This window comes from Aulostomus chinensis, chromosome 9, assembly GCF_037954235.1.
Source record: "Aulostomus chinensis isolate RoL2024-O1b breed Wild chromosome 9, RoL_Achi_v1.0, whole genome shotgun sequence".
Classification (NCBI taxonomy): domain Eukaryota; kingdom Metazoa; phylum Chordata; class Actinopteri; order Syngnathiformes; family Aulostomidae; genus Aulostomus; species Aulostomus chinensis.
In genome coordinates this window covers 5,788,776-5,815,388 of record NC_141328.1, presented here as the reverse complement: position 1 = coordinate 5,815,388, position 26,613 = coordinate 5,788,776, and the positions used below count along the sequence as shown (strand labels likewise).

The 26,613-nt window shown below is 41.9% G+C and overlaps 3 protein-coding genes across 4 annotated transcripts; 1 reads left to right on the top strand and 2 right to left on the bottom strand.

Moving 5' to 3' along the window:
• Nucleotides 1-141: 141 nt before the first annotated feature.
• tuba5 (tubulin alpha 5) lies at nucleotides 142-6,624 on the bottom strand. 2 transcript variants are annotated; one of them, XM_086213330.1, is made up of 5 exons: nucleotides 6,479-6,624; nucleotides 4,819-5,044; nucleotides 3,677-3,825; nucleotides 1,542-2,222; nucleotides 142-1,466 (listed from the first exon to the last, which is right to left on the bottom strand). In XM_086213330.1, exons 1-5 carry the CDS (start codon nucleotides 6,479-6,481, stop codon nucleotides 1,167-1,169), a joined length of 1,359 nt encoding a protein of 452 aa, XP_086069456.1. In that variant the 5' UTR covers nucleotides 6,482-6,624; the 3' UTR covers nucleotides 142-1,166. The 2 variants fall into 2 exon arrangements, with proteins under 2 accessions (XP_086069456.1, XP_086069455.1); XM_086213329.1 differs by lacking the exon at nucleotides 6,479-6,624 and having other exon boundaries at nucleotides 4,819-6,448.
• A 1,771-nt stretch (nucleotides 6,625-8,395) lies between these two features.
• klhl12 (kelch-like family member 12) lies at nucleotides 8,396-16,784 on the bottom strand. The gene is made up of 13 exons (XM_086213328.1): nucleotides 16,459-16,784; nucleotides 16,253-16,360; nucleotides 15,466-15,692; nucleotides 15,027-15,180; nucleotides 14,071-14,288; nucleotides 12,910-13,059; nucleotides 12,671-12,785; nucleotides 12,490-12,596; nucleotides 12,222-12,417; nucleotides 11,976-12,134; nucleotides 11,777-11,875; nucleotides 11,502-11,688; nucleotides 8,396-9,922 (listed from the first exon to the last, which is right to left on the bottom strand). Exons 2-13 carry the CDS (start codon nucleotides 16,308-16,310, stop codon nucleotides 9,796-9,798), a joined length of 1,797 nt encoding a protein of 598 aa, XP_086069454.1. The 5' UTR covers nucleotides 16,311-16,360; nucleotides 16,459-16,784; the 3' UTR covers nucleotides 8,396-9,795.
• Nucleotides 16,785-16,812: 28 nt separating this feature from the next.
• Nucleotides 16,813-25,867, top strand: ptpn1 (protein tyrosine phosphatase non-receptor type 1). Its single transcript, XM_086213331.1, has 9 exons — nucleotides 16,813-17,305; nucleotides 17,836-17,926; nucleotides 19,234-19,334; nucleotides 20,606-20,704; nucleotides 20,797-20,934; nucleotides 21,058-21,267; nucleotides 21,582-21,743; nucleotides 21,863-22,023; nucleotides 23,194-25,867. The coding sequence occupies exons 1-9, from the start codon at nucleotides 17,249-17,251 to the stop codon at nucleotides 23,471-23,473; spliced, it is 1,299 nt and encodes a 432-aa protein (XP_086069457.1). The 5' UTR covers nucleotides 16,813-17,248; the 3' UTR covers nucleotides 23,474-25,867.
• Nucleotides 25,868-26,613: the final 746 nt, after the last annotated feature.

The following is a 26,613-nucleotide window of genomic DNA, read 5'->3' as shown; positions in this document are numbered from 1 at the left end:
CAAATATATGTTCACAATAGGCCATAAAAATTGGGTATTTTTAACAAATACACACTATTGTACTTTTATATTGCGTATTTTATACACTGTCATATCTAGTCTGGCCCGTTTTAGTTCTCCTCAGTGAATTCTAACGTAACGTGTGACTTCCTGTTGCTTGCGTGCAGACCACAGTCAGCCTCTAGTCAAAAATGTGTTTTTCATCTTGCCACTACACTTTCATGTTCGACAGTTAATGTGTCGAATGATGCACGTGCAGGGTTTGACAATGGAAGACAGAGGTTTTCACATTTGCAGGTAAACAAAAAAAGAAAGAAAGTATTTTTTACTCTATTAAAATCTGACATCTTGTGTCCAGCAGTTGTCAATATGTGATAAGAAAAATCACAAAATGTGACATTCTGAAGGAGGAAGAAGAGCAGGCGGTGTTTCAAGAATTTCACTGGGGTCACTATAAGTGATTCTGTGGGGGCAGAAAGAGGCCACACCTCAAACTGATTTTTAAAGCCGATAGCTCGTGATATAGCTTAAATGACACATAAAAAAAAAGTTGTGGTCTTGTGATAACGAGATATTACCCCTTTATAAAGTCGGCTTCAAACTGGACTGATTTTAACGGTATAATATCCATTATAAAAAGAAAACAACTCTTATTATCTCTCATTATCAGTCTCAGTTGGGATACCACGACAACGTCCCATTATCATGAGATAAGCTTAAAAGCAGCATGAAAAATTGAAATACGGCCCCTTTTGGCTTCCGTATAAACAATTATAATGACCTCATTAAAATTCCACAATGTCAGACACATATTGTAGTACATGTTAAGGGTATTTTTGTATTCATAAGTATTTGCCTTCCATAAATATATGCATGGAGGGGAGCTTTAAATATATTTGACACAGGGGAGGACTCATCACTTTGAAAGTTGTGTTGGTGTAACAGGTTTCATGAGGAGTACGCCAAGACAAACTTTATTAAGGCACAAATCAAATACAACTCCGAGATATTTGTCTTGTTGTTATAAAAACACGACAGTCAGACAGATGATCTGCTGGGTCAATTCCAGTTTAGAAGCAAAAAAGTCAAGTTATAAAAGCATTACTGACTCAGTACAGGATAAAATTATAGCAGTGCAGCCGTCTCAGCCACCGCCCTCACAGGCTTCAGTATTCTTGGTCGTCGTCATTGTTTTCAGAAGTGGATGTGGCGTAACCCAGCTCCTCGTAATCCTTTTCAAGACAGGCCAAGTCTTCTCTGGCTTCTGCAAACTCTCCCTCCTCCATACCTTCCCCTACGTACCAGTGGACGAAGGCACGCTTGGCATACATCAGATCAAACTTGTGGTCAAGGCGAGACCAGGCCTCAGCGATGGCTGTGGTGTTGCTCAGCATGCACACAGCCCGCTGGACTTTGGCCAGGTCTCCTCCTGGAACTGCAGTTGGAGGCTGGTAATTAATACCAACCTGTGAAGACAAAGAGAAAAATCAGACAGACGAAGTTTCTCAAGATTTACCTCTTAGCCTCGTGGGGTTACGTACCTTGAAACCAGTCGGGCACCAGTCGACGAACTGAATGGACCGCCTGGTCTTGATATTTGCAATGGCGTCATTTACATCCTTGGGGACGACATCACCGCGGTACAGCAGGCAACAAGCCATGTACAAGCCGTGGCGAGGATCGCACTTGACCATCTGATTAGTTGGCTCAAAGCAAGCACTCGTGATCTCAGACACGGTGAGCTGCTCGTGGTAGGCCTTCTCAGCAGAGATGATGGGTGAGTAGGTAACCAGAGGGAAGTGGATACGGGGAAACGGGACCAGGTTGGTCTGGAACTCCATCAGATCCACATTGAGGGCACCATCAAAACGAAGGGAGGCGGTGATTGATGAAACAATCTGACCGATCAATCTGTTCAGGTTGATGTAACCAGGACTCTCAATGTCCATGTTGCGACGACAGATGTCATAAATGGCTTCATTGTCCACCATAAAGGCACAGTCAGAGTGCTCCAGGGTGGTGTGGGTGGTCAGGATGGCGTTATAGGGCTCCACCACGGCGGTGGACACCTGGGGAGCGGGGTAGACAGCAAACTCCAACTTGGATTTCTTGCCGTAGTCGACAGACAGACGCTCCATCAGCAGGGACGTGAAGCCAGAACCGGTTCCTCCTCCAAAGCTGTGGAAGACGAGGAAGCCCTGCAGACCGGTGCACTGGTCCGTCTGAGGGGAGGGACAGATGGAGAATTCCATAATTGGGACAAAAATATGGACAGAATATTATGATGTCACAATCAAGTTGAACTTTGACCTTTTTGATATTAAATGTCTTGTCATAATTGGTACATGAATCCTTGAGTTTAGGGCCAGTTCACTATGACCTGGACCACAGAATTATAATCAATTCATCCTGAAGTCCAAGTGGACATTTGTGCCGAATATAAACACATTTTCTCGAGGCGTTCCTGAGACGTCACGGTCACAAGAATGGAATGCAAATACGTTCAACTGAACAACACGAAACAGTAATCCCTCCAGCCAGGGCTGAAAGGAACCTCGTTAAAGTAGGGTTGTGTAGTTCTGCTGAGCAGCAGCACCCTCTGCTGACACAAGTTGGTACATACAGGATACTGGTTCAAACATATCTGGTTATGTTAGAACTGGCTGCAGTATCGGACGATTGTAACATCACACAACAACAATGAAGCTGATTGCCACCAAACTCATTGAAAGGGTGTAGTATGGCTGAGGGAAGACCACATTCCATTTCGGGGCAAATTAATCATAGCGCCATCTGGTGGCAACAGGAAAAACAATGCTGTTTATTACACTACACATTGAGGGACTCCTCTTTGTGGGTTGACTAGATCCATCCCAGAAATTCCTGAAGGACTTGATGATGGGTTACTGTGAAGAATGTGAGTTTTTGTTTAACTGTGTTTCTCTGGTGAGGCGGCCAACTTTGATACTTCCCAAAGAAGAGCAGAGGGGGTGTGAGGGTCTGCTTATCGCTGCTTGTAGCTTCAGTTAGAACCAGAGCTTCATATTTGCTCCGAGTGCTTCCCACTTTTCCTTTTTTCCTTTTCCACCCTTTAAGTTGCTCTGTGGAAATCAGGTCCTGCTTTGTTCTGAGAATTCTGATTTCGCCTCTCGTACCTGAAAGCAGCGCTGTAACCATTTCTGGTCCACACAAGCACAAGTCGCTGTAACATGTTAACAGATGTTGAAATTGTTAGTTTGCATCTGGCTGAATACCCCAACCTTTCCTCCTTCTTCTCCACACGTATACGAGAACCCACAAGGACCCTCAGGTGCTGCAGCAGGACCACCAACTCAACCTGTACTGTATAAGAATGTCATAACTCAAGAATGCCTTCTTTTTTTATAAAAAAAAAACATTGGGCACATACGTTGATTTGGACACAAGGATGAAGTGAAAAGATCTTGCAGGTCAAAGGTCAAGATCACTTTGACAGGCACACATTGCAGAAGCATATAGACACAAAGCAGTATTTGTAGTCCTTTGTTGCACTCATAGTGAAATTGCTGGGTTCAGTGTTTAATGGGATATAAATTACATATATCGCTATCTAATCAATTAAAGTACAGATACTCAAAAGTAATTGCCCCATCATATTACGCTGCATTCCAGTCACTGTTGTAATGATGTTACAAACCATTTTTCGAATGCGCTCCATGACTTGATCGATGATATTTTTACCAACGGTGTAATGGCCACGGGCGTAGTTGTTGGCTGCATCCTCCTTCCCAGAGATCAGCTGCTCAGGGTGGAAAAGTTCTTTGTACTTTCCAACCCTCACTTCATCTGAATGGAATAGTTTTATTCAGAAAGGAAATTCATATCATTCATACAAACCGCCCTATTGTCACATGAATCTCTCAAATGGGTAGAAGGTGTCATTCTAGTTTGTTTATTTCAAGTCAAGACTTGAAGAGGTCTAGCTGCACTTGGTGAGCTACATCAGGCCAACTTTTTGGAATTATTTGCACAATATTACATGACTGTAAAATTAGGTGCCTCCAAGTGTGATTTCAAGAAATATGGGTGCCTGAAATGGACAAAATACAATGTAAATTTGTCAGATGTCCAAATTATAGTTGGAAATAAATTCATTAAACCCATTTAATTATCAAATGTATGTTCTTGGTTATGCTGTATATATAACACATTTGAAAAAGCAAAATATTACAAAGAAAGTCAGAAACTCACAGCATTATTTACTTGATATGCACTTGTTTGATCATTTTTCATAATAATTACAGGTTTGGGCCTCCATAGATTTTTTTTTGCTAATCCCAGAGTGCAGCAAATCTATTTCACTCAAAACATGAAAAATTCATATGCATTGGAATTAATGTTGTGTCAGTAAAGTGTGGCTATTAGCAGTTTGTATGATGGAATATTCACCAAACAGGAAAAAAAGTTGTCTTCCTGAATTTCAAAACATAATTTAATAACAATAGAGGCTATCCCACCATAAATTACACTTTAATACCCAAATATTAGAGAGAGAAGGTATGTGGTGGCAGAAAGTCCCCTATCATAGAAATAAAATGGAAAGAATATATTAGGATCTGGGTTTATTCCTGCAATCCACATCCTTACAACACTAAATGTTAGCCAGCGATGGGTGAAAGGTCATGACGTTAGCAGGCTCTTGTTGCTTGGATACCTGTGGTCTCCTCACTACTCACCTGCATGTCTCAGGTTGCTTGAGATGCACTGCAGACTGACACAGCTGCACATCATAAGATAATATCAACTGCAGTGAAAAGATAAAAATCAATTTCTCCTCACCAACCACAGTGGGCTCCAGGTCGACATATATCGCTCTGGGAACATGCCGTCCAGAGCTCCCGGTGTTGAAGAAAGTGTTGAATGGGTTGTCGCGACAGTTTGGTTCTGATGGCACATTCAGGAAGACACCGTCAGGCGCAACGCCGTGCTCGAGGCAGAAGAGTTCCCAGCAGGCATTTCCTGTCTGCACACCTGCCTGGCCCACATGGATGGAGATGCACTCTCTCTGCACAGAAAAGGAGATCGCAGCTCGACGCCAAGTTCTTTGACGCCCTCCCCCCAAAAAGGAGGTGCACGCAGAACCAACGGCAACAAATAAATGGCCTGCTAAAAATAAGTAATCAACAACACACATACCAAAAAAAAAAACCCTCATGAACACAAGGTGCTTAGTTTGTAATGTACACTGGTCCTGAAGGGCAAAACACAACTTTTCAGCAAACACAATTTGTGACTGTGTTGTGTTTAATCTAATGTTGCGTTGTCAAGGACAGCTTGAGAATTATTAGGATTTTTGGTTTTGCATTTCATGAAATGTTGATACCTTTCCTGAATTATTTTTTAGATTTGCCCTTCAGGACTGCTGTGGTGGAAACTAATATACATACATCAACGGAGCTGTCGATAGGCAAGATGGTCTAACATGTATTATGCTACTATGACCAGAAATTAGAAAAAGATATTTGAAGTACGATTTTAAATTTGTGTGTATTTTGTATGTTTTTCTCTCATTACTTTGAAGTTGCACATTTTCAAAAACAAACACTTGAGTCATGTTGAGGGTTTCCAATATTCAATGTTGAATATTCAAAAATAATGAATTCCTCGAAATCTGTAACGATAACCTCAAACTCACGGTAGCCAGTCAAGCCTATCAGACCTTTTTTCACTCAGTTGATCCAAGACAGAAGGAAAATTCTTGTTTTGTTTTATTTGGGGGGGGGGGGGGGGGGGAGAAGCAATTTTGGACTTGAAACAACCTCATCGAAATTTAAAATAGTAATTCAATTAAAATAAATTCAAACATTATAAAAGCGATTGATCCTCAGGTTCAAATGTGTTATCTTCAGTCATTTCAAAATAGGATCTAAATTAGATTTAAAGCATCTTAACTATTATAATTTTGAATTGCACCTGTAATTTATAATGCAAAATCAAAATATAAAATCCTGCATGTTGTAATAATGCCCCCCCCCCTTCCTGGGTGTATACAATGTCAAAAACAGGACAAGCTGATACCAGCAGTTTACTCCCAAGTATTTTCAGCAGTCATGTTTAAACATGTTGAGAATTTCAACCCTGTTTTGCCTGGAGGAAGAACATGAAGATGATTTTTAGCAGACGTCTGGATATAAACGTTAGGAATATTTACAAAAAAACAAACACGAGAAAGGCAATTAAATTACATTATTATATTACTAAATTAACATGCACAATGCAAAGCGCCATATGAAGACATTAAAGTGAGATATAATTGAAAAGAGCATCTTGAAATCAAATGGAGTGTAGCATGTTCTATCGTTTCGATATGATCTACTGCTGCAGCTTTCACTTGCACACAATAAATGGACACATTATCATCCCTTTTATTTCCTCAACAGGAAATTACTGGTTTTAAGTCCTAGAATGAAGTTTCTAAGTTTTCAATGAGTTCTCTCACCATGTCGCCCCTGATGATACGAGATTTGGGAAACTAAGTTGTAAGTCAGTCAAAAAAAGGCTCCAGACAGACTGATTCCCCCGCAGCGTCCTGGGATGAGTCCGCCAACACTGCTCTGACTGGTCCGTTGGGTTTGCTGCTCCTACCGTGTCTGTCCCGGTGTAGAATGAGTGCTGAGGTGGGTGTGTGCTGAGAGGGGAGGGAGGATGATGGCTTTCCTCCCACATGAAGCTCCTATAGATTTTTTTTTGGGTCACTTCTCTGCTTGTGTGTTACTGCAGAATCATACACACTATGAGTTTGGAGAGTTAAGTGAAGGATGCATCGATAATACACACACAGTCAAGCCCAAAATTATTCACACCCCTGGCAAATTTTGATTTAAAGCTATTTTTATTCAACCAGCAAAATTTTTTTTCTTGAAGGCATTTCATTCTTTTTTTTCCACACCAAATGAAGGCTCCATCATTGTGGCCCAACAATTCAAGTTTTGTTTCATCTGACTAGAAGTCTTCCTTTTTGTCCAGATGAGCATTTGCAAAGGCCAAGCAGGCTCTTTGGTGCTTTATCTGGAGAAGTGGTGTCCTCCTTGGTCTGCGTCCGTGGAACCCAGCAGTGTGCAGTGTCCGTTGGACTGTCTGCCTTGAGACGTTGCCACCAGCAGAGCCCAGATTCACCAGGATGTCCTTGGTCGTGATCCTTGGATTCTTTTTCATCTCCCACTATCCTACTTGCCAGCACAGGTGTCACGTTTGGCTTCCGACCACATCCTCTTACATGTTCCACACTGCGGAACGTCTTGTGTTTTTTATTAATACTTTGCGCTGCAGCCACTGGAACTTAAAAACATTTAGATAAGGCCTTACAGCCCTTTCCTGACTTGTGAGCGGCCACAATACACAGCTGCAGGTCCGCAGTGAGCTCCTTTGTCTTAGCCATGACGGTACACAAATCAACTGCAGAGAGCTGCTGTTTTTAACCTGTTGAGTTGATAAAAACAGCTGTTCGCAATGAATCAGGGTTATTATGCTTCAGAACAGCTTGGACTGTTTGCAGTGGTACAGAACTTTGGATTTTCCCACAGACTGTGACAATTTGCAAAGGGTATGAATAACTTTGGACATGCCACTTTTTGTTCGAATGTAAATAAAAGCTGTGAAATAATGTTTTTCCCCGCGATGATGCCTCTTGTACATGGTCTTGTTATCTCCTGGGAGACACCTATGTCATTTCCAATCAAGAAAAAAACTTGCTGGTTAATTAAAAGAAACTTTAAGTCAAAACTTGCCAGGGATATGAATAATTTCGGGCATGAGTGTGCACATACACACACACAGGTACATATATATACATACATAAATACACACACACACACACACATATATATGTCCAGTGTGATGAAAAAAAGAGGAATATGTGGAGCTGGTGGTGGAGTGTTCCAGACGGGGGTGGCGCGTGAGATGCTTGCCCATTGAGGTCGGGGGAAGGGCTTTGCAGGAAAGTCACTCAGCCTACAGCCTACTTCCCCCTATTCAAAAAAGGTTGTTTTACCATACTGCATTCTTCTAAACATAAAAAGGGATTTTTGCTGATGAATACTTTAAATATAATCGGCTGGTGAGATAAAATGCACCACTACAGAATTTACAACCCAGCAGTGAGCAGACTTGTTCAAACATCACTTCTGTGGCGTCTTTCCACGAACTGTCAATTATCCCAACAACTGTTCATCAGACAGACATCAAACTTAGCGTGTGCATTGCCGGAGCGGCGCAGACTTGAGTCGTTTCGATGAGCAGCTTCTCAGTGTTTTTCTGTTCATTTCATTTCTTTTATTTTGATGAGATCGTGATTTTTGTGTGATTTTGTGATGGTGTCAGAACAGTGAGATAAGAGTCAGGGTGGCAGACTGGGATGATTGAGAGTCCTGTCCTGCTCCAATTTGGCGCAACTTTTTTTTTACTCTGAGAATGAAGTCAGAGATGAAAAGGTTTTGATTAATTTGACATCACACAACCCATCACCCTGCCCCTCAAACAGCAGGCACCGCACTCGTAGTGGTGACCACAGCAGTGTATTTCGTTTAAAAAACAGTTTTCACACTTAATTTTGTCACTAATGACTGCATGTGCTGGCAACATTTCAGTACATATACTGTACCTGTGCAAGACTGTACTTTGTCATCAGTAATTCATGACTTTCCATGACTGGCATCAAGTTTTTACTCCAAGAAGGATAAAAAAAATCACAATGAACGCAACTTAAAAAAAAAAAAACTGGGCAGTTTTATGTTCTCCATCCTTTCCTAATACAGGGAATTGGGATTTGTTATATTTTTACTTTTCCTTTACAGTTATACTTTAGACATAATGCGGTGCAGAGGTGTGTTTCTGTGTGACCACAGATGCCACTGAGCTCATTTGCTCGCGTGTGAAATCAGTGTCAAGCGTTTTGTCTCCAGGTATTCATACACTGAGACGGTGTAACACGGATCAAAAGTGTCAGTATTTAGTGTTTATTAGTATTTCACTTCCCAGGCAACACTGAGATGAGGACTTTCTGTCCTACATGTACATCCTCAAATTTGAAAGCTTCTTGGGAGAAACAAAATTACATGCACCTTAAACTTAGTGATTTCTCAATGATGCCAAATAACAGGACAAATATCATCAGACTGAACTGGCACAATTTAGTCATTTTGTGAAAACAATGTTCATCTCTAAATACACATTCTTAGAGCAACATGGATGTGTGATTTGAGTCTGATAGCAGGAAGAATGACAAAAAGGGGCTGAAATACTGACCCATTAATGCCAAATGAATGCACTCAATGATAAGCCACTCATCGATGGGAGGAAACGTGGTTGTTCACCGTACAATGTAGGCCAAAGATATAAGGCGTATAGCAGCAACTGGAGCATAATCAGCTCCATCTTTTGTTTTCCGATGAGTAGAAATATATTGCACTTTGAAGACGAACTGAAAAAATAATCTCGAAGGTAACGACAGCGACAAGGACCACCGAAGAGAGTCATGCAAGTGGTGATGGGCTCTTCAGAGGCCTCTTTTCAGAAGACGTTTACCACGGCGGGGCTGAATCTCTGCAGTAGTCCAGGTGGTGAAGGGTTAAACATCCAGCGGAGGAGGCAGCCCACACTGCTGTAGTCGAGAGTTGTTTTTTTTTTATTTCAACAGTTACTATTTGCATACTGGCGATCAAACGAATACCTCCATTTGTGGCTCTGTTGTAGTGGCATGATCAAAGTCTAGCTGCCGGTCCTCCTTGCTGTTTCTTCTCTTCTGCTTCTTGGCAAAGATCATTTTTCTCGTAGAACGCAGACGCCCGCGTCACACCGCTGTGTCACCATGGAGGTTACAACCTCCCATGAGTCAATAACTGGGTCATAACATTCAATACTGCTGAGAAGAGAGTTCCCATCGTATCTACAGAGAATTGAGACAGAGAAGAACTGAGAATTTGAGCCGCAACAAGAAGAACGGATTCTTACAGTAACATTGAGCTAAATACGATAGCAAAGACAGAAGTTGAGCAGCAACACTCCGATCTGCCTGCTGCAGCATGTTGATGAAGCCTGAGTTAGGGATGTGCCAATCCCACACTCGGTATCGCTAACCATCTGATAATAGCCAAAATTAGGGAACTGAATTTGGACGGGGACAAACAAACAAACCAAAAATCCTGTAATCTCAGATAGTCGAGAAGATGTGATGATCAATTCCTTATTCCATAAATGGAACGCTCAGATTCTCAGCGTCCTCCAGCATGAAAGATTTCCAAAGAGTTCCACCAAAATCATTGTTTGCTGGTCAAAAAGCTACAATTAGTCTAGCTGTGCTGCCACATGTGGCCACTGGAAAAGAAAATGTGTTCCATAAATCCAAAAACACAGCAGGGCAAACATCATTCTGGTGTCTAGTCACACCATCGTGAATAGAGGCCATTTCTCAAGAGAATACGCTGCATTTCAAATAAACTTCAGCCACTGCTGTCTTCATATATAAACATGAGATAGATGAAAAGCTTTGTACTTTTTCTTATGAATGCTATTTTGTCTTATTCTCCCATTGGCCACAATTCATGGTGCAGTCTTTGTGCTTCAAGCGCCCTCTGCTGGTAAAATAGAGTTGATCATCTGTTCTGCTCCACCGTCTTCACCATAATAATCACATTTAAACTTTTAACACTGAATTCAATTTTGGATGTGTGAGTAATGACCAATCAAAACTGCTGCAATAAATATTTGAAAAAGTTTAATTATAAAGAGCCATTAACAGAAAACCCTCTGAAATGTATAAAGTTATTAGCCAACCATCGCTGAGAGCAAAAATGCAATATTGTTTAAATATGGAAAAATCCTGATACCGGCGGCAATATGGTGCAGTGGTCAGCACTGTCGCCTCAGAGCAAGAAGGTTCCGGGTTCGAGCCCCGGCTCCAGCACGGGATCTTTCTGTGTGGAGTCTGCATGTTCTTCCTGTTCCTGTGTGGGTTCTCTCTGGTACTCCAGCTTCCTCCCACAGTCCAAAGACATCAAGAGGGGACGAGGCTGATTGATACTCTAAATTGACTGTAGGTGTGACTGTGAGTGTGAATGGTTGTCTGTCTCTGTGTGTTGGCCCTGTGATGGACTGGCGACCTGTCCAGGGTGAACCCGCCTCTCTCCTGAAGGCTGCTGGGATAGGCTCCAGCCCCCCGCAATCCTTAACAGGATAAGCGGAAGAAAATGGATGGATGGATGGAAAATCCTGATACCTTCAGAGTGCTGAACTCTGTTGTTCACGTGAACAAGAGGGAACAAAGAGGCTTCGACCCTGCACGCGGTTGTTAATATTGGGCTATATGTTTTGAAAAGTTACAAAAAATGTTGGACACAGCGAGCTGTTGTGAGGCTCTCTCCCAATCAGACAAGCAGCTCCGACAAAGTATACATTTGATTTTAGTGTGAATATACATGTGGTAAGTGAGTATAACATCAAAACAAATATAAAGCATTGGTCCTTACCCGGCGATGGCGTAGAGACGTCCTCTGAGCACAGTTGCTCCTACGTAACATCGAGGAGTAGTCATACTGGCTACAGTGGTCCAGTAGTCTGTTCTGATGTTATAGACCTCAACAGAGTCGAGGTGCGACACACCATCGAAGCCTCCGACGACATAGATGTGGTCATTGAGTAAAGCCACGCCAGCACCTGAACCAGTAAACAAGCACCAGGTAAACAATGTCAAACACAGTTGAAAATAAATAAATCAATCAGTTTCATTATCCTGGAAACCTACCCGAGCGCTTGGTAGCCATCGGTGTGACACTTGTCCAGTGGCCTGTGTGAGGGTCGTACCGCTCCACTGAGTTTAGAATATTCAGTCCGTCATATCCACCTTTGAAGAAACATCACAGGAATGATTAAAAACTGTTGCATTTACTCAGTATGACCTTCTGTGTATATGAAAGCCACATGTCTGGATTACGCATCCGTACCTAGACAGTATATAAGTCCACTGGCCACCACCAGACCAGCCCCCTCTCTAGCTGTCTGCATGTCTCCCAGCATGCTCCACTGGTCGATGTTGGGGTCGTATCGCTCCATGCTAGTATGGCGCCGGCTGCCATCAAATCCGCCAGCAACATAGATCATGTCTGTTGGAAGACAAGAACAGCAAATACTTTTCTGAGGGAGATAAAACTTACAGGGGGTTTTATAAAAAGCTGGTATACGTTTGAGACCTCCGAGTGTTGTGGCCCCTGCAAGGCCACGCCGCACATTCATGGTGGCGACAGTGTACCAAACACCATCCTCATCCGCCGTGTAGTCTAGACACTCGACGGAACTGAGCCTCGATCGACCATCGTAGCCTCCGATCACATAAACTCTATCATGGAGAGAGACTGTAGCGACATAACGTCTTTTCCGTGCAATGTTCTGTAAAAAGCATTTTGGGATTAGTCAAATTCACTGAGATTAAAATGTCGCTTTCAAATCTGAAACACTTACAGGAAGGAAGCTCCACTCTTGAGTCTTGGGATCATATTTCTCAACTATGTCTATTGGTGACTGCTGGCTGCCAAAGCCACCAATAACCAAGAGGACTTCTTTGGCACCTGAAAAGATTCCAAAACAGCTTTTACTATCAAAATCCATGTAGATCACACAATTGTACCCAAAGGATACCTACCTAATCTGGCTTGTGTGCGTGGACCCTGCATCTCACTCCTCAGCTCCGGTCTTAAGTGGAACTTCTTGGCCTCGTCAACAAGGTCTCGACATGGCAGGCTACACCGTATAAGGGGCTAAAACACGCCAACACTTGCTTAATTATGATGCTGACTGTCATAAATACTTCAGCAGAAAATCCTTGATCGAAAGTTTAAGAGTGTGATTGGAGAAGAACCTGCCATGGGTCGCCTGGCTCACCTCGGCATCAATGACATCTGTAATGTAGCGGGGGGTCAGCAACGGCATTCGGACAAACTCGAGCATGTCTGGCAAATAGGGCTCTCTCTCTTTTCGATTGTGTTTGACCCAGTTTAACACTGCTTCAAATACTGGCTCCTCTGAGTCCACCTGCATAAACGTATAAAACCAATTAAAGATAGAAAAAACAAAAACAAAACAGTAAATCAACATCAGTTCATTCCTCACCTGACAACTGTCGCCACCTGCACCTTACAACCTTTTTTTTTTGCATATACACTTTATTTTTATTGCACAGTTTATTTATTTTACACCTTTTCCCCTTTATGGTATATTTTATATTTATTTATTTAGTGTGCCTTGCATTTTATGCCCTGTGTTCTGTACTGCATGTCATGCTGCTGCTACATTAGAATTTCCTGGGTTTGGGATCAACAAAGTAAATCTATCTATCTATCTATCTATCTATCTATCTATCTATCTATCATACACAATTTTAATAGTGCAAGACAGTCTTCTTCATCTTTGGCAATCATATTACCTGCAAATTGAATTGCTGTCTGGCATAGCTTAAGTAAATTCTCACAATGAAGTTCCTCACATGAGACGGATGAAGAAAGAGAATAGCTTTACTGACGGCAAATTGTGCGCAAAGTGTGATATGCATGTTTGGTCTAGTTTTATTTAGAAAGATGACAGGAAGAAGACTGACTGAACTGAAGATCTATAAGTCGGCGCATTATAATAACTGTGTTTTTCAGCAGGTAAGGCCTGTGGTTTAGAGTAGGAATTTCCTGAGCACAAAGACAAACTTAAATCAGGATTTCTTCTCTGCAATTTCATTGTCAGTTCAATCTGCCATAGTTGGCAGTGTTGGAGGGGCAACTGCCTGAGACGGCAGCAGGTTGGTACTTGCTTTTCTCTTTTCATACTTGGGGGTTTCACAGACAATATGAAAGCTGTTAAAGTCGAGCTAAAATTACCCTGAGAAAGTCAAGATGTTATTTAAAGAAACGTAACACTGGCCTAGTCATTACAGTCCCTCCAGGTTTTTAGGAGCAGATATGTCATAAATGTTTAGAGTATTCATCAAGCACCCACAGAGCAACTTGAAATTACACCAAAAAAAGCTCAAAGCCTCCAGTCGTTCAGTTTTCTTACCTGGATTTCATCACATTTTATCAGCTTTTCGACCTCAGTTTGACTGAGCAGCATGAACTCCTCATGCTGAACCACCTCAGAGAAATGCTTCTGGGAAAAGAGCTCGGCAGCCTGCATCAGGTCTAGGCAGTTGTGTGTTTCGGCGAAGTCGCGAATACCCAGGCAGTTAGTGGGATCCAGCTGGCTCTCCAAGAAGTCACAACACGCTCTTTTCACCCCTGAGGAAAACGAGGGGATTTATACATTGAAACTTGATGAAAAATCAACTACACACACAGACAATGGGTTAAGGGCAAAACATTGACTTCCACACTTAAACTGCTTTCCTCTCTGTTGCAGAGTTTATCATATGTACTATATGGACGTAGGGCAGTAGAGTTACTCAAGCTGTGCAGGGTACACTCCTGTAACTGCAACCCTGTGATCACCATAAACTACATTTTTAAAGTGAAATATGGCTGCAGATGTTTGGATGACCCTCTGAATGATGTCATAACAATGCTCTGACGCAACCAGGCTTACCATGCTGCATCCCCAGGTCACGCTTACTTGATAATGTGCGTACACGTTCTTGGACCTGATGTGAGATTTGATGGTCGCCTCTGCTTACGTTCACATTGATCAATGCTGAGATTTGCTCAGAACCTTTGGGCATGAAAACCCCTCTATTATCCGGGTTCTGCACATATGCTGTGTGTTGGATTCGACTGTGTTGATTTAAAAGAACCATGTAAACTTACAGCCGATATATATTGATATGTAATGGATACGCAAGTAACTTTTGATATTTTATTAAGTGCATATGACTGAGTTTTGTTTTTTGTCTGAAAAATGTACTTGCGTGTTGTAGTTGTATACCCAGCTGGTAGTAATTGATAGAAAAACTGGGATGAATAGCACCTGTGTTCTCGCTTGGAGTGACATAAGAAAGTGATGACAGGGACTTGTAATCTTACCTTTGAGTTGGAGCAAACATGCTGCAGGGAGCAGCTCTTGTACATTCTCCACTGTCACAAGCACAGTTTCTGTATAAACAAAGTCCAACAAGATTTCCATAGTTGATGCCGTGAGTCCCTGAATGTCCACGAACGATTTTCCCTTTTCTGCAAGCTAGGAAAAATATATAGAAAACACAATAAAGCAACAAATCATTTCAGGATTTCTAATATGGCAATTCCCATGACTGTCCTGCGAAAAGCTCAACTGAATGATCTTTTGTAAACTCAAAAAAGCCTCAAAGTTTCTCAGAAAGGTTAAACAGAGATAAGAAACTGATCATATCCATACAAGACATATTAGATATCTTAATTCTCTTATATCAAAGAGCAAAACAGTTAGTGGGGGCCACAGAAGAAATTCTGTTTGTCAATAAAATCTGAAAAAATTCAGAGTTACCTCGCTGGTGAACATGGCACAAAAATAGTCACTGCAGGCTGCCAAGACGATCCGGTGAGCTGGAAAGTCGGTGTTCTCCACCCTTAGAGTGATATCACAGAGTGTGTTGCTTTTGCGGAGAGAGTTCATTGCATTAAGAATGGATTTGGCATGGGAATTAGTCATGATGTCTTTGGGAGCCATGTTGCCCGGAGAGTCACTCATGGATCTCAAACTACTCCACGAATCTAAAAGAAATAGCACAATCTTTAAGAGAAAAATACCTTACATAATAAGTGTGACCATGATTATTTTTTTAATGGCGTGTGACAGTTTTTATGTACAGTTATGTTTGGAGCCAAAGTGTCTGTGTCTATTATTTTAGTGTGGATATCAAGGGTGTGTAATGTGTGTGTGAGATCCCAACAGAGGCCTTCTGTTGTACAGTAAAACAAATTATGCATTTTTCACGGTACTTGCGGTAAAATGTTGACAGACTGAGAAATTTGCATTGAAATGTGTGAAATTTGAGGGATTTCACAACATTTTAGAGAGGAATGTTAGAATTTTACTACATTGTCTCTTGTGTGTAAATAAATAAATTGATTCTTTGTAGAGTACAGAAATTCAAGTCCACTTACAACATGCAATAACACTGGCAATTTAACATATCAAAATAGTCTGTTATGCAGGACAAAGATTTAATTTTCTTAAATCTTCATTTACAGCTGTTATTGTATTTCCTCTGTAAAACCCCTGAATTTTACTTTTAAAAGATTTTCATTGAGGTTTGGCTCATGCAACTTACCGTTAAAAGATTTGAATACTTTTTCCACCACTGGGAGGCAATAACTATAGCTACACATCAGCTAGCAGCCAACGACAGCAGAGGGCTAACGCCAACGCCAGATAACAACTAAGAAAATGCAGCCATAGAAAGTGAGCTGACCACCAGAGGAAGACAACACATGAAGCGACACACACAGAAGCGCTTGTCAGAAATGTGCATAATACCTGTCGCTGAAGTAAAGCTGAGTCAAAACGTCTAGCTAAGTTGCTGTGCTAGCTAACGCTTGTAGCACCAAAGTCCCTTGTCCCAGTTCTTGCTGTCAGTCAGTCTGGAGAAAGCCTGTGAACTACAGGTAATCCATGCTGACCTCGGCTAGATCACGCTATTCGCTGCCCCCTGGAGTACACATATGTTTGAAATGTCAAAACAGGATCATAGTATTCCAAGTACGTTTTTTTTTTTTACCCTTCCCCAGCTAGAATTGAGTAAACTGCAGCAGGTCACGCCATAGACTCCACAGATTGAACGTAAACAGACAATTACGTGAGTGGACGTGCGCGCTCAACGAGGGGGGCGCAGAATAAAGATGCCTTCCGCGCGTCCCCGCTGGTCTGTCTCCACAGCTGCCGTGGGAATCGTAAAGTGACTGTTTTACCGAAACAAAGTTATATATTTCGATTTAACGGGAATAATAATTGCCGTTTCACACCCTAAAAACCCCGCGGCCAAATATTTTCTCTTTGTAAAAGGTATTCCGCTTCTTTAAAGTAGCCAAGGACGGCAGCTAGCAGCACCGCGTAGGAGGAGCCTGCAGCTTGTTTCCGCTAAAAGCAGGCCGAGAGAGGTAGCAGTAATCTATGCTGCTGTGGTAGTAAGAATTGCTGAACACTGGTGGAACAGTTGTCAGCTATTACGGGAGACTTGGAGAGTAAAAATCGTTGAATCACTCCGAAGATACGGCTGTTCGCACCGGGAGCAGAAGAACGAGGAGGCGAGGCAGCTGGACTGTCAGCAATGGAAGCCGAGTTTCGGGAAATCGATGAAAACGGGATTTGGAACGCCATTTATCAGGTAGGACCTGTCGGTAAAACACGATGGAAATGGACTGTTAGGTGACTGTCACTTCTGAGGCCACATGAAGAAGCCCGGAGCTGCCGGTACTTAAATGGTTGTCAGCCCTGCTCGGATCTGTCCGATGATTGATGTGTCTGTCTGGGTCTGAAGCAAGCAGCACATCCCATCATGGTATACCCATTCAAAATGTACATTATGTCCCTCCTTGTGGTCCTTGTTTTAATTAGAGCATTGACCGTGTCAGTCCAATGACTGGGTTTCCAGTTTCTTGCACAACACCCATGAAAGTGCAACTCAGATAGTCATAGCAGACATTATGATATATTCTTAGTGCTACAGGAGACCAGTGTGTGCTCTTCCACGTTCAACACCCCACAAACCCTCAGGTCACATTGAGGGAGATGTTCAGTATCTGAAGAACTATTCAAATGGTGTTTCACCAGAGACATGAGTAAATGTGGGAAGGGTCTTTTATGTAACATAATTGTAATAGTCATGTAATGCTAGTTTTTCTAATTCTGTTACAGGAGATTCGTCAGCAATCATGTGAACTCCCTTGCAAGGTTGCCAAACTACCTGAGAACAAGAGTCGCAACCGTTACAGGGATGTTAGTCCATGTAAGTTTCCTGTCTAATGTTACTCCTGATTATCCCTAAATGACGGTACTGAACCGCCAACGAGGGCTCTGACTGTCTCTTGTATGGTACAAGCAAGTGACCAGTGTATATGTAGCATGTAAGGCTGCTGAAGCGCTGTAATCTCCTATTTGTGCTCAAACATCAGCCAGGTGACTTATTCTTTACAGAAAAAGCAGCAATACTAAGCTGATTCTTCCATTTATTGTTGCACAAACACGCCAGCTTAATTTCATCTCAGGTGAAAGCAATGCAGTAATCATTTGAAATGTTGGTATTACGCAACAGGCAGAGCTTTGCGTCACTGTGGATAGACTGACGTAATTAAAAACTATCAATTTGAATCTGTTTCCTTTGGGACAGAAAATGATCTGTTTGTTGAGAATCGGGACATTGACAGTAAATTAACGCTGCAGGTACGGCTAGAAAAGTATCAATGTTTGAGAACCTCATTTTATTAGCTTTTGTTTTAGCCTAATACATAGGATGGGTTTTCTAAATTCATTTTGAAACTCTCTTTATTCCTCTTCTAACCGTAAATGTCAGATCTCCAGTGTTGATTATTTCATCTTGTGTACCTTTTCTACCGAAAGCAATGTATAATACTTAGAGTTCGTTAGACCCGTTTGTATAATTTTCCGCCATGTTCATCTGTTTGGGTTACATCTCATCCAGTCAAATAAATGATCAGTGTGATTAACCATTGCTGTGACAGGTCAACATCTGAACTATGTGGTTTCCTCTTTTTCATGCTGACTACGCTATGCAAATTGTGCAGTCTAGTATGTCAGTGTACATACTGCCAGTTATTTTCTTTTTCATTTAAAAGAACACACAACCTTATTTGGAAATACAAATATATGCTGTCCTCCCCAGAGCTACCCTCCCCATCCACTACCACTCATTTAGCTGTGCTAACTAGCCTCTGGTCTCTGTGGGTTTTAGCTTACTAATGCACACACAGCGGAGAGGAGGGTCTCCGATCTGGTTCTGAAAAAATAAGCGTATTTGTTGTAAAAGTGCCGTCTTTCCCTTACACAAAGTGTGATCGCAAGTTCCTTTGTTTTATTTGTGCTGTTTACTCAACAGAAATGTACTTTGAATGGGTATCAAGAGAGTTTCATCCTTGTCAGGGGGCCAAAAGCCAGCATCTGTGTTGTGTTCGAAGACGTTGCTCTCATATGTTCACAGCAGCTGTGTTGGTCTGAGACTTGCATGTTTTCCCTGGGGGGTGTGAGATACTACGACACAGGAGGATATTTTCATGACTCTCATTTTCTTCTCCTCAGTTGACCACAGCAGAATAAGCCTGCAGCTGAGTGTGAATGACTACATTAATGCCAGCCTAATAACAGTCGAGGAGGCACAGAGGAACTATATCCTCACTCAGGTAACCTGGACCCTGAGATGAAAAACTCTGACCTGGATATACAGCATTTCTTTTAGCAGCAATGTTAACCCAACTAGGAACCCCTAAAAATCTCTACACGTAGCCTTTTATTAATCTCTTAGGACTGGTTGAATTGACTGGTTTAATATAAAAATATCCTGCAAAGGAAATTATTGCATTATTAAAGCGTGAGTCTTAATTACTTTCTTGATAGACAGTACACAACTCCAGAACTTCAGCCAGAGTCTTTATTCCACTCATCTGCTTTTGGATTCAAAAGGTTACATTTCTTCTGAATGTAATGCATTGCTGTATTGTTCCACAGTGCATTTACAGAACTGTGTAGCTCTCTGAAACCACCCGCTGTGATCAATTACTTCCTTGTAGAACCATGATGCAACACAAAGCCTGTAGAAACCTCTAGAAAACTGCAGGCACAGAAATGCAATTGAATCAATGTTGAATTGAATACAGTCACATATCATTTTTTTTCTCCTGCGAGGGAAACAGCTGGTAGCTAATTGCATTTAAAAAGAAACTAATATACCAAACAGCCGACCTCGAAGCTTCGTGCTCAAAAGTAACAAGTAATGGCCACCTTCTTAGAGATGTAGTAGATTCAACACTACAATATTTGGGATGGCAATGTAGTAAAGCGAAGGTTATGTTTTCAAACAAATATTCAAGTAAAGTACAGCAGACATTAAAAAGAGTACTCCAGTAAATGTACTCTGTTACTGGACAGGACAAGGACTGTGTCATAAAATGGATACAGCAATATAGCATGATAATTTTCTATGATACAGTATCCATTTTACAGGCTGTAGAACAAATATTGTATCATACTAGATTGTGATAATATTGTATTGTGACCCGTGTGTGCCTCACTGCCTTATCTAAACCCCAAAGAAACACTCACAAAAGGGTGCGACCTTTGCTTTTTTAGGCCTTGAGTGTGACCTACAGGCTCCCTCTCAGAGTACACGATTAATAAACTCCAGCAGTACTAGAGCAACCTCGAAAACAGCCTGAGAGGTGAAACCAGGGACAAAAGAATCCAGTAAATCACCCACTGTCTCTTCACAATCAAACAAACTGAAAGAATGGTACAAAAGTAGGATGTGAAATTGTCATTGTGGTTTATAATACGAGTTGTGTGCTATAGAATGTTGAACAATGTTGGAACGCCTTGTTCAGCTCTTTAAATGCTGCTCTTATGTAGCCATGCGAAGAATAAACCCCTTTTTAACAACTGCATCGTCCTTACACAGGGACCCCTTCCAAACACGTGTGGTCACTTCTGGGAGATGATATGGGAGCAGAGGACTCGAGGTGTGGTGATGCTGAACAGAGTCATTGAGAAAGGATCTGTAAGCAGCGGTTTCTCTTCTCACATTACAGCTTGTGACTGTCTCACTCTCACTCACATTTGTGTCTAAAATGTCAACATTTGGTTTTGTAGGTGAAATGTGCCCAATATTGGCCACACAAAGAAGAGAACGATGCCGTCTTTGAAGATACCAATTTCAAACTCACCCTTGTTTCAGAGGACATCAAGTCTTACTACACAGTCCGTCAGCTGGAGCTGGAAAATCTCTCTGTAGGTTCTCCATCACTGGAGGATATTTTCTCCGTGTCTGTTAATACTGATAACAGTCAATGTTTCTCATTTAAATGCTTTCTGGATACACAGATTTATCTTCCCTTTAATGTCCCTTTGCAGACAAAAGAGACTCGAGAGATTCTACATTTTCATTACACCACCTGGCCTGATTTTGGGGTACCAGAGTCTCCAGCCTCCTTCCTTAACTTCTTGTTCAAAGTGCGAGAGTCGGGGTGTCTCAGTTCGGACCAGGGGCCAGTGGTGGTGCACTGCAGTGCTGGCATTGGACGCTCTGGAACTTTTTGTCTTGTGGACACCTGCCTCTTATTGGTGTGTATAGAGCTCCTCCTCTCGAAGCCATTTCAATGGACATTTTACAGGAAATTAGCACATGCTTGTCTAAGAGAGAGTAGACTTCTAAGTAGAGTAACACTCCATTTTTTCATCAATATTTGATCAGTTACTCACTCAATTGAAATAAAATGTGTACAATAACATAAACCAGTTCTGTCAAAATCAGTTTGAACATGAAGCGATGTCAAAGGTGAATCTGGAAGCTTTCTGAGATTTATGGTTCCCAGTAATCAATAGAGCACTTAATCTGGGGACTATCATGCACTGAATGTTCTGGCTGTTCTACGTAGATGTCCATCCGTAAGGACCCGTCTTCCGTGCGTATCCGTGATGTCCTGCTTGAGATGCGGCGCTATCGTATGGGCTTGATTCAGACGGCAGATCAACTTCGCTTCTCCTACCTCGCTGTCATTGAAGGTGCCAAATACATCAAGGGGGATAAATCTCTGCAGGCAAGTCCTTCCTCACCATTATTTCTTTTTGATCATAACATTCGAAGATCTTGAACAAGACAACTGAAAATAGCATTGCAAAAGTTTGTTTTTAGCAAGAATTTTGTCTTTTTCTCAAGGAATCGTGGAAAGAGCTCTCGAATGAGGAAGATGACCCTCCGGAGTTCACCCCTCCACCTCCTCTACCTCCTCCCAGAGACCCTCACAACGGCAAATTTGAGCCATCCTTTTTCCCTGAAAATGATGAGATCATCCAACAAGTGGAGAGCCGTAGTTTGGGGTAATCATTTCTGCATTCATTCATTCATCGTCTTCCGCTTATTCCTTACTATTAAGGGTCGCGGGGGGGCTGGAGCCTATCCCAGCTTCTACGGGCGAGAGGCGGGGTTCACCTTGGACAGGTCGCCAGTCCATCACAGGGCCAACATACAGACACAAACAACCATTCACACCTACGGTCAATTTAGAGTATCAATCAGCCTAGTCCCCGAATTGCATGTCTTTGGACTGTGGGAGGAAGCTGGAGTACCAGAGAGAACCCACACAGGAACAGGGAGAACATGCAGACTCCACACAGAAAGATCCCGTGCCAAAGCCGGGACTCGAACCCAGAACCTTCTTGCTGTGAGGCGACAGTGCTGACCACTGTGCAGCCTCATTTCTGCATATTAAAAAAAAATAAAAAATGGTTGAGGTCCTTTTGAATTTATTTTTAGAGGCACAGAATTCAGTTGGGTTTGGCTACTCATAAATCTAGTTCTCAGGAACAATGGGTTTCACTCCTATAATTTACAACAGAAGGAGGAACCATTTCACAGGTCCTAGGAAGCACATGTAGCACTGCTTGCTCTTTAAACTGGAAGCAACACCACTTCTAAAAAAATTTGAGCTTTCAGGAACATTCTTTTAAGAACTAATACTAAAAGTCTGCCATTCAACCAGCAGCACTGTGGGGCTGTTCTGGGACACTGATGCTAAATGCTCTCAACAACACTGATGTGGTGATACAAGTATATTTGATATTTTGCCAGAGTCCAAAAAATCATCGGGGTGGGGGGGTGGTTAATGTTTTTTTTACAAATTTATTTGAATTTAATAAAAAACAATTTACTACTTATCCAAGAGCACAGCTTTGATTCAGCCTCTCATTATCCAGAAACACTGACCAACAACCCGTCTGCAAACTAGCTGGTATCAAGTGCAGAGATCAGTAAATGTGAGCTTAATCCACACTCACAACTGCTCAACGCCAGGAGGTTTTCCAGGTTGACCCAATCGGCTGCAGTTGCTATGCAGTCCATTCTGTTGCCAGATGTGTGAAGACAAACTGCTGCACAACATGAAGTAATTGAACAAGGATGAGAGGATGGCGAGAACATCAGATCGACTCTTGGAGCAGGAGTGAAAATTCCCGTCTCACGCTAGTCTATACGCTTCTATCCACTTTCAGGTCTTCGCAAGAGCCAGAGGTTCGAAAAAGAACCATCGCTGGCCCCCAGCCTCCGCCTGACTGCATGGATCAGCTTGATGGTCACATGGGAATCCAAGATCCAACCAAATCCCAGCAGCAGCACCAGGAGATGGAGGAGCAGGAGATGCCCAGGGCAGCAGAGCAACTCCAGGATGGCTCTCCTGTTCCAGGGACTTGGTCCCCCTTACTAACCAACGTGTGCCTGTGCACGGCAATAGCACTCAGTGCTTATGTCTGCTATCGAGCCTTTTTCCACTGATGGCTGTCCTTCCTCCTCCTTTTGTTCCTCCCTCTCCTTCCACTGCTGTTGCAAAGTGGACTGAGCTGGTCGATCAGCCTACTGTGACTGTGGGTTTTACTCTGAGAGTGAGAGGATTATTTGGACTTCACTCGTTTGATTTTGCAAATGCAGTACAAAAGGTTGGCTGGTTGGCAATAACAGACAGCCAGTCTTTTAATAGCCACCCAAATGTTGTTTCAGTATGTCATCTTGGATGCTCAGGGTCTCAGTTTATCAGGTGTCACATCCCAAATACCTGTGTCAGCTTAAAGACTCAATATGTTTTGCAGTCTGTAGAGGAAGAGAGTTTGTTTCCTTGCTCTGTGAACCAGGATGAATGGCCAGTCGGCACGTTTTACACATATCTCCTCTCTTATGTACCAAATGATACTTGTATGTGTTCTTCCGTTTCATCCTTTTCAAATGCATCTGCTCCGATTTTCAGACTTTTCTCTGGTCATATTTTCTCTTCTTCATTGACACAAATCTTTAACCAGCCTGTCTAAAAGTATGCCAGTGAGCAAAGCTTTTTTTTTTTTTTTTAAATTTAAGGGTCAATATTATACCCAACAGCAAGATGAAGCGTGTGAACATAAGAGGAAGCAACCTTGTGCCCACTAGATAACGGATGCATGCTTGGGTGGGCATTGACTTGTTATCTGTCTCCATGAGAGGCCCGTGCAGGGCTGCAGGATATGTGCTGGTCGACTTCATACAGTACGTGTGTTTATTGTGTGTTTGTGTACGTACATTTGTGCGAGTGGTAGTTATTTGAGCTTCCTACTGATGCTTGAGTCAAATCTACTCAGTGAAAATTATTCGTGTAACACTTATATCAAATGTGAGATGTAAATCAGGGTGCCTCCTGGTCATTGGTTCCCTCTGGGTTTTCCCCCTGATACAGAATGGTAAAAACAAAATGATCAAGGATGAGACGGCTTTTTCGCCTTGCATTCTCAAATTCTTGACCCTTCTTAAAGTGGCACTTCACCCAAAAAGTGTTTTTTTGCCTTTCTAAGTATACAAAAGTAGGTGTCGTGATCCCACAAAGATTGATTCCCCCTCCTGCATTACTTCTTTGTGACTTCAGTATGCAGAAAGAGCTAGCTTGAAGCTGATGGGGACCTACTGCTAATAACAATGGTATCGCTCAAAAACGTCTGTTTTTTCAAACTCTGAAGCACATGTCTGGTGTAACCCTTTTCTTCTTTATCAAGCTGTAGTACAGTAATACAACTCAGAAGTTCACAAACACTTAGATTGAAGCTGAAAACAAACGATACTGGAGGTGCTCTGAACAAACACATAACTGGAAGCATGACGGTTTGTTTGTTTTCAGCTTCAGTCAATGTGTCCGTGGATTACTTACATGAATTTTACAGGATGATGCACTTGAAGGCTTGTAAACGGACAGTGTTGGGCAGTTTTGTTAGCACGTGGAGAGGGTCCCCACGAGCTCCAAGATGATTATCAGTGACTGGCTCTGCATTCTGGAGTCACAAAGGAATGATGCAGGGGGGAAGAGAGATCTTTTTGAGCTCCACACACACGTGTGAGTACTTGACTCCAAAAATACACTGTTTTGGATGAAGCATTACTTCGTTTTGTTACTCTGGCTTATGCTAAGTTTGGGACAGGGAATTTCCAGTCACACTGGGGGAAAATATATGGAAGGTTTCATGCCAAGAGAATGTGTAACATCACCTGAATGCAGCTAAAAGATGCTTTAAAATAACTTAAAGTATATTCAGTCATTGAAGCCCACAGCTATATTCCTGAGACACAACATTCAACTTTTCGCCAGCAATACAAATACTTCATATTGTGTCATGATATACTTTATCAAACTTGTGAGTTTGAACAGGAAACCAGGGATTTTGAACAAAACAAAACACCAGCACAGGGATGAAAACAATACACTGTAGTGATGATCCATTGTATCATGGCGTGGCCCTGAGCTGGCAATATTGTTTTGTAATGTCTTTTTTTTTTCTTTTCTTTTTTTGTATTTTAGCATGCTGCATTTGTGAATCGACAGGTTTGTCCTAAAAAGAGATTAGTTAAGCTGCTAGCATTCACTTTACCTTTGTGATTCAACAAAGTACTTGAGTCTGACAGCTGTACCTTTTTTAATTTAGAATGTATAAATGTCCTATTAAAAGGATGCGCCCTTATTAGATATATATTTTTTTCAAATCAGGTTTCAGTGTGCTGAATTGTTTTTGTTTCTGCTTTATCAAGGGATTAAATCTCAGCACCTGTGCAGCCATTGCACCACGTTTCCATGTTTTCTATACTTATGCTGAGCTCAAAATCATGTATTTTTTTATTTACATTTGTTTTTCTTTTTAAATAAAAAAAAAAGCATAGATACTGATGTTTTGTTGTGACTTTTAGGATAGATTTTTAGCAGAATTCTCAGTCCTACCTCTGAATGTTAAGGGGATAAAACTCAAATGTTTTCTTACTGTGAGGTATTTCATGACAAAACTCGAGATTTTAGGGCGGTCATTAGTATAATTCAGCATGACGAAGTTTCAGATGGCACCGTTGGGTATGTGACGCTCACTGTGTGATTCACGTGAGCTCAAGACGTCAGCTTTGACCTCTTGACCCCTCGTGTTTCCTCTTTTGTCTGGTATCTGAATCAGCAATTTTGATGTTGACGCATTTTGTACTATGAGGGGATCCCCCCCCCCCCCCTTTTTTGGACTATAACTAAGGTTCGTCAGGATTTAGGTTGTTTCAGATAGTCATACTGTATCATGTATGGCTTGGCTCTGCAGAAGGAAGATATTTTATTGTTTTTTTTATTGAGCGGGTCAATGAGGTCAGTGGAACAACTGATGTAACCAGGAAATCATGTGTTTGAAATATTTAGTCTTGATTTATTCATCTATTGTAGCTAGTCTTTATTTTGACCCACACTTTTTATTAAGTCAGGCTTTACTCAACTGTCCTTGTTAGCTTTCACAGCATTCAGTTATCCTAATCTTTTATTTTTTTGGTTGAATTTCCATCGTCCATCGTCATCTTCCGCTTATTCCTTACTAGTAAGGGTCGCGGGGGGGCTGGAGCCTATCCCAGCGTCTACGGGCGAGAGGCGGGGTTCACCCTGG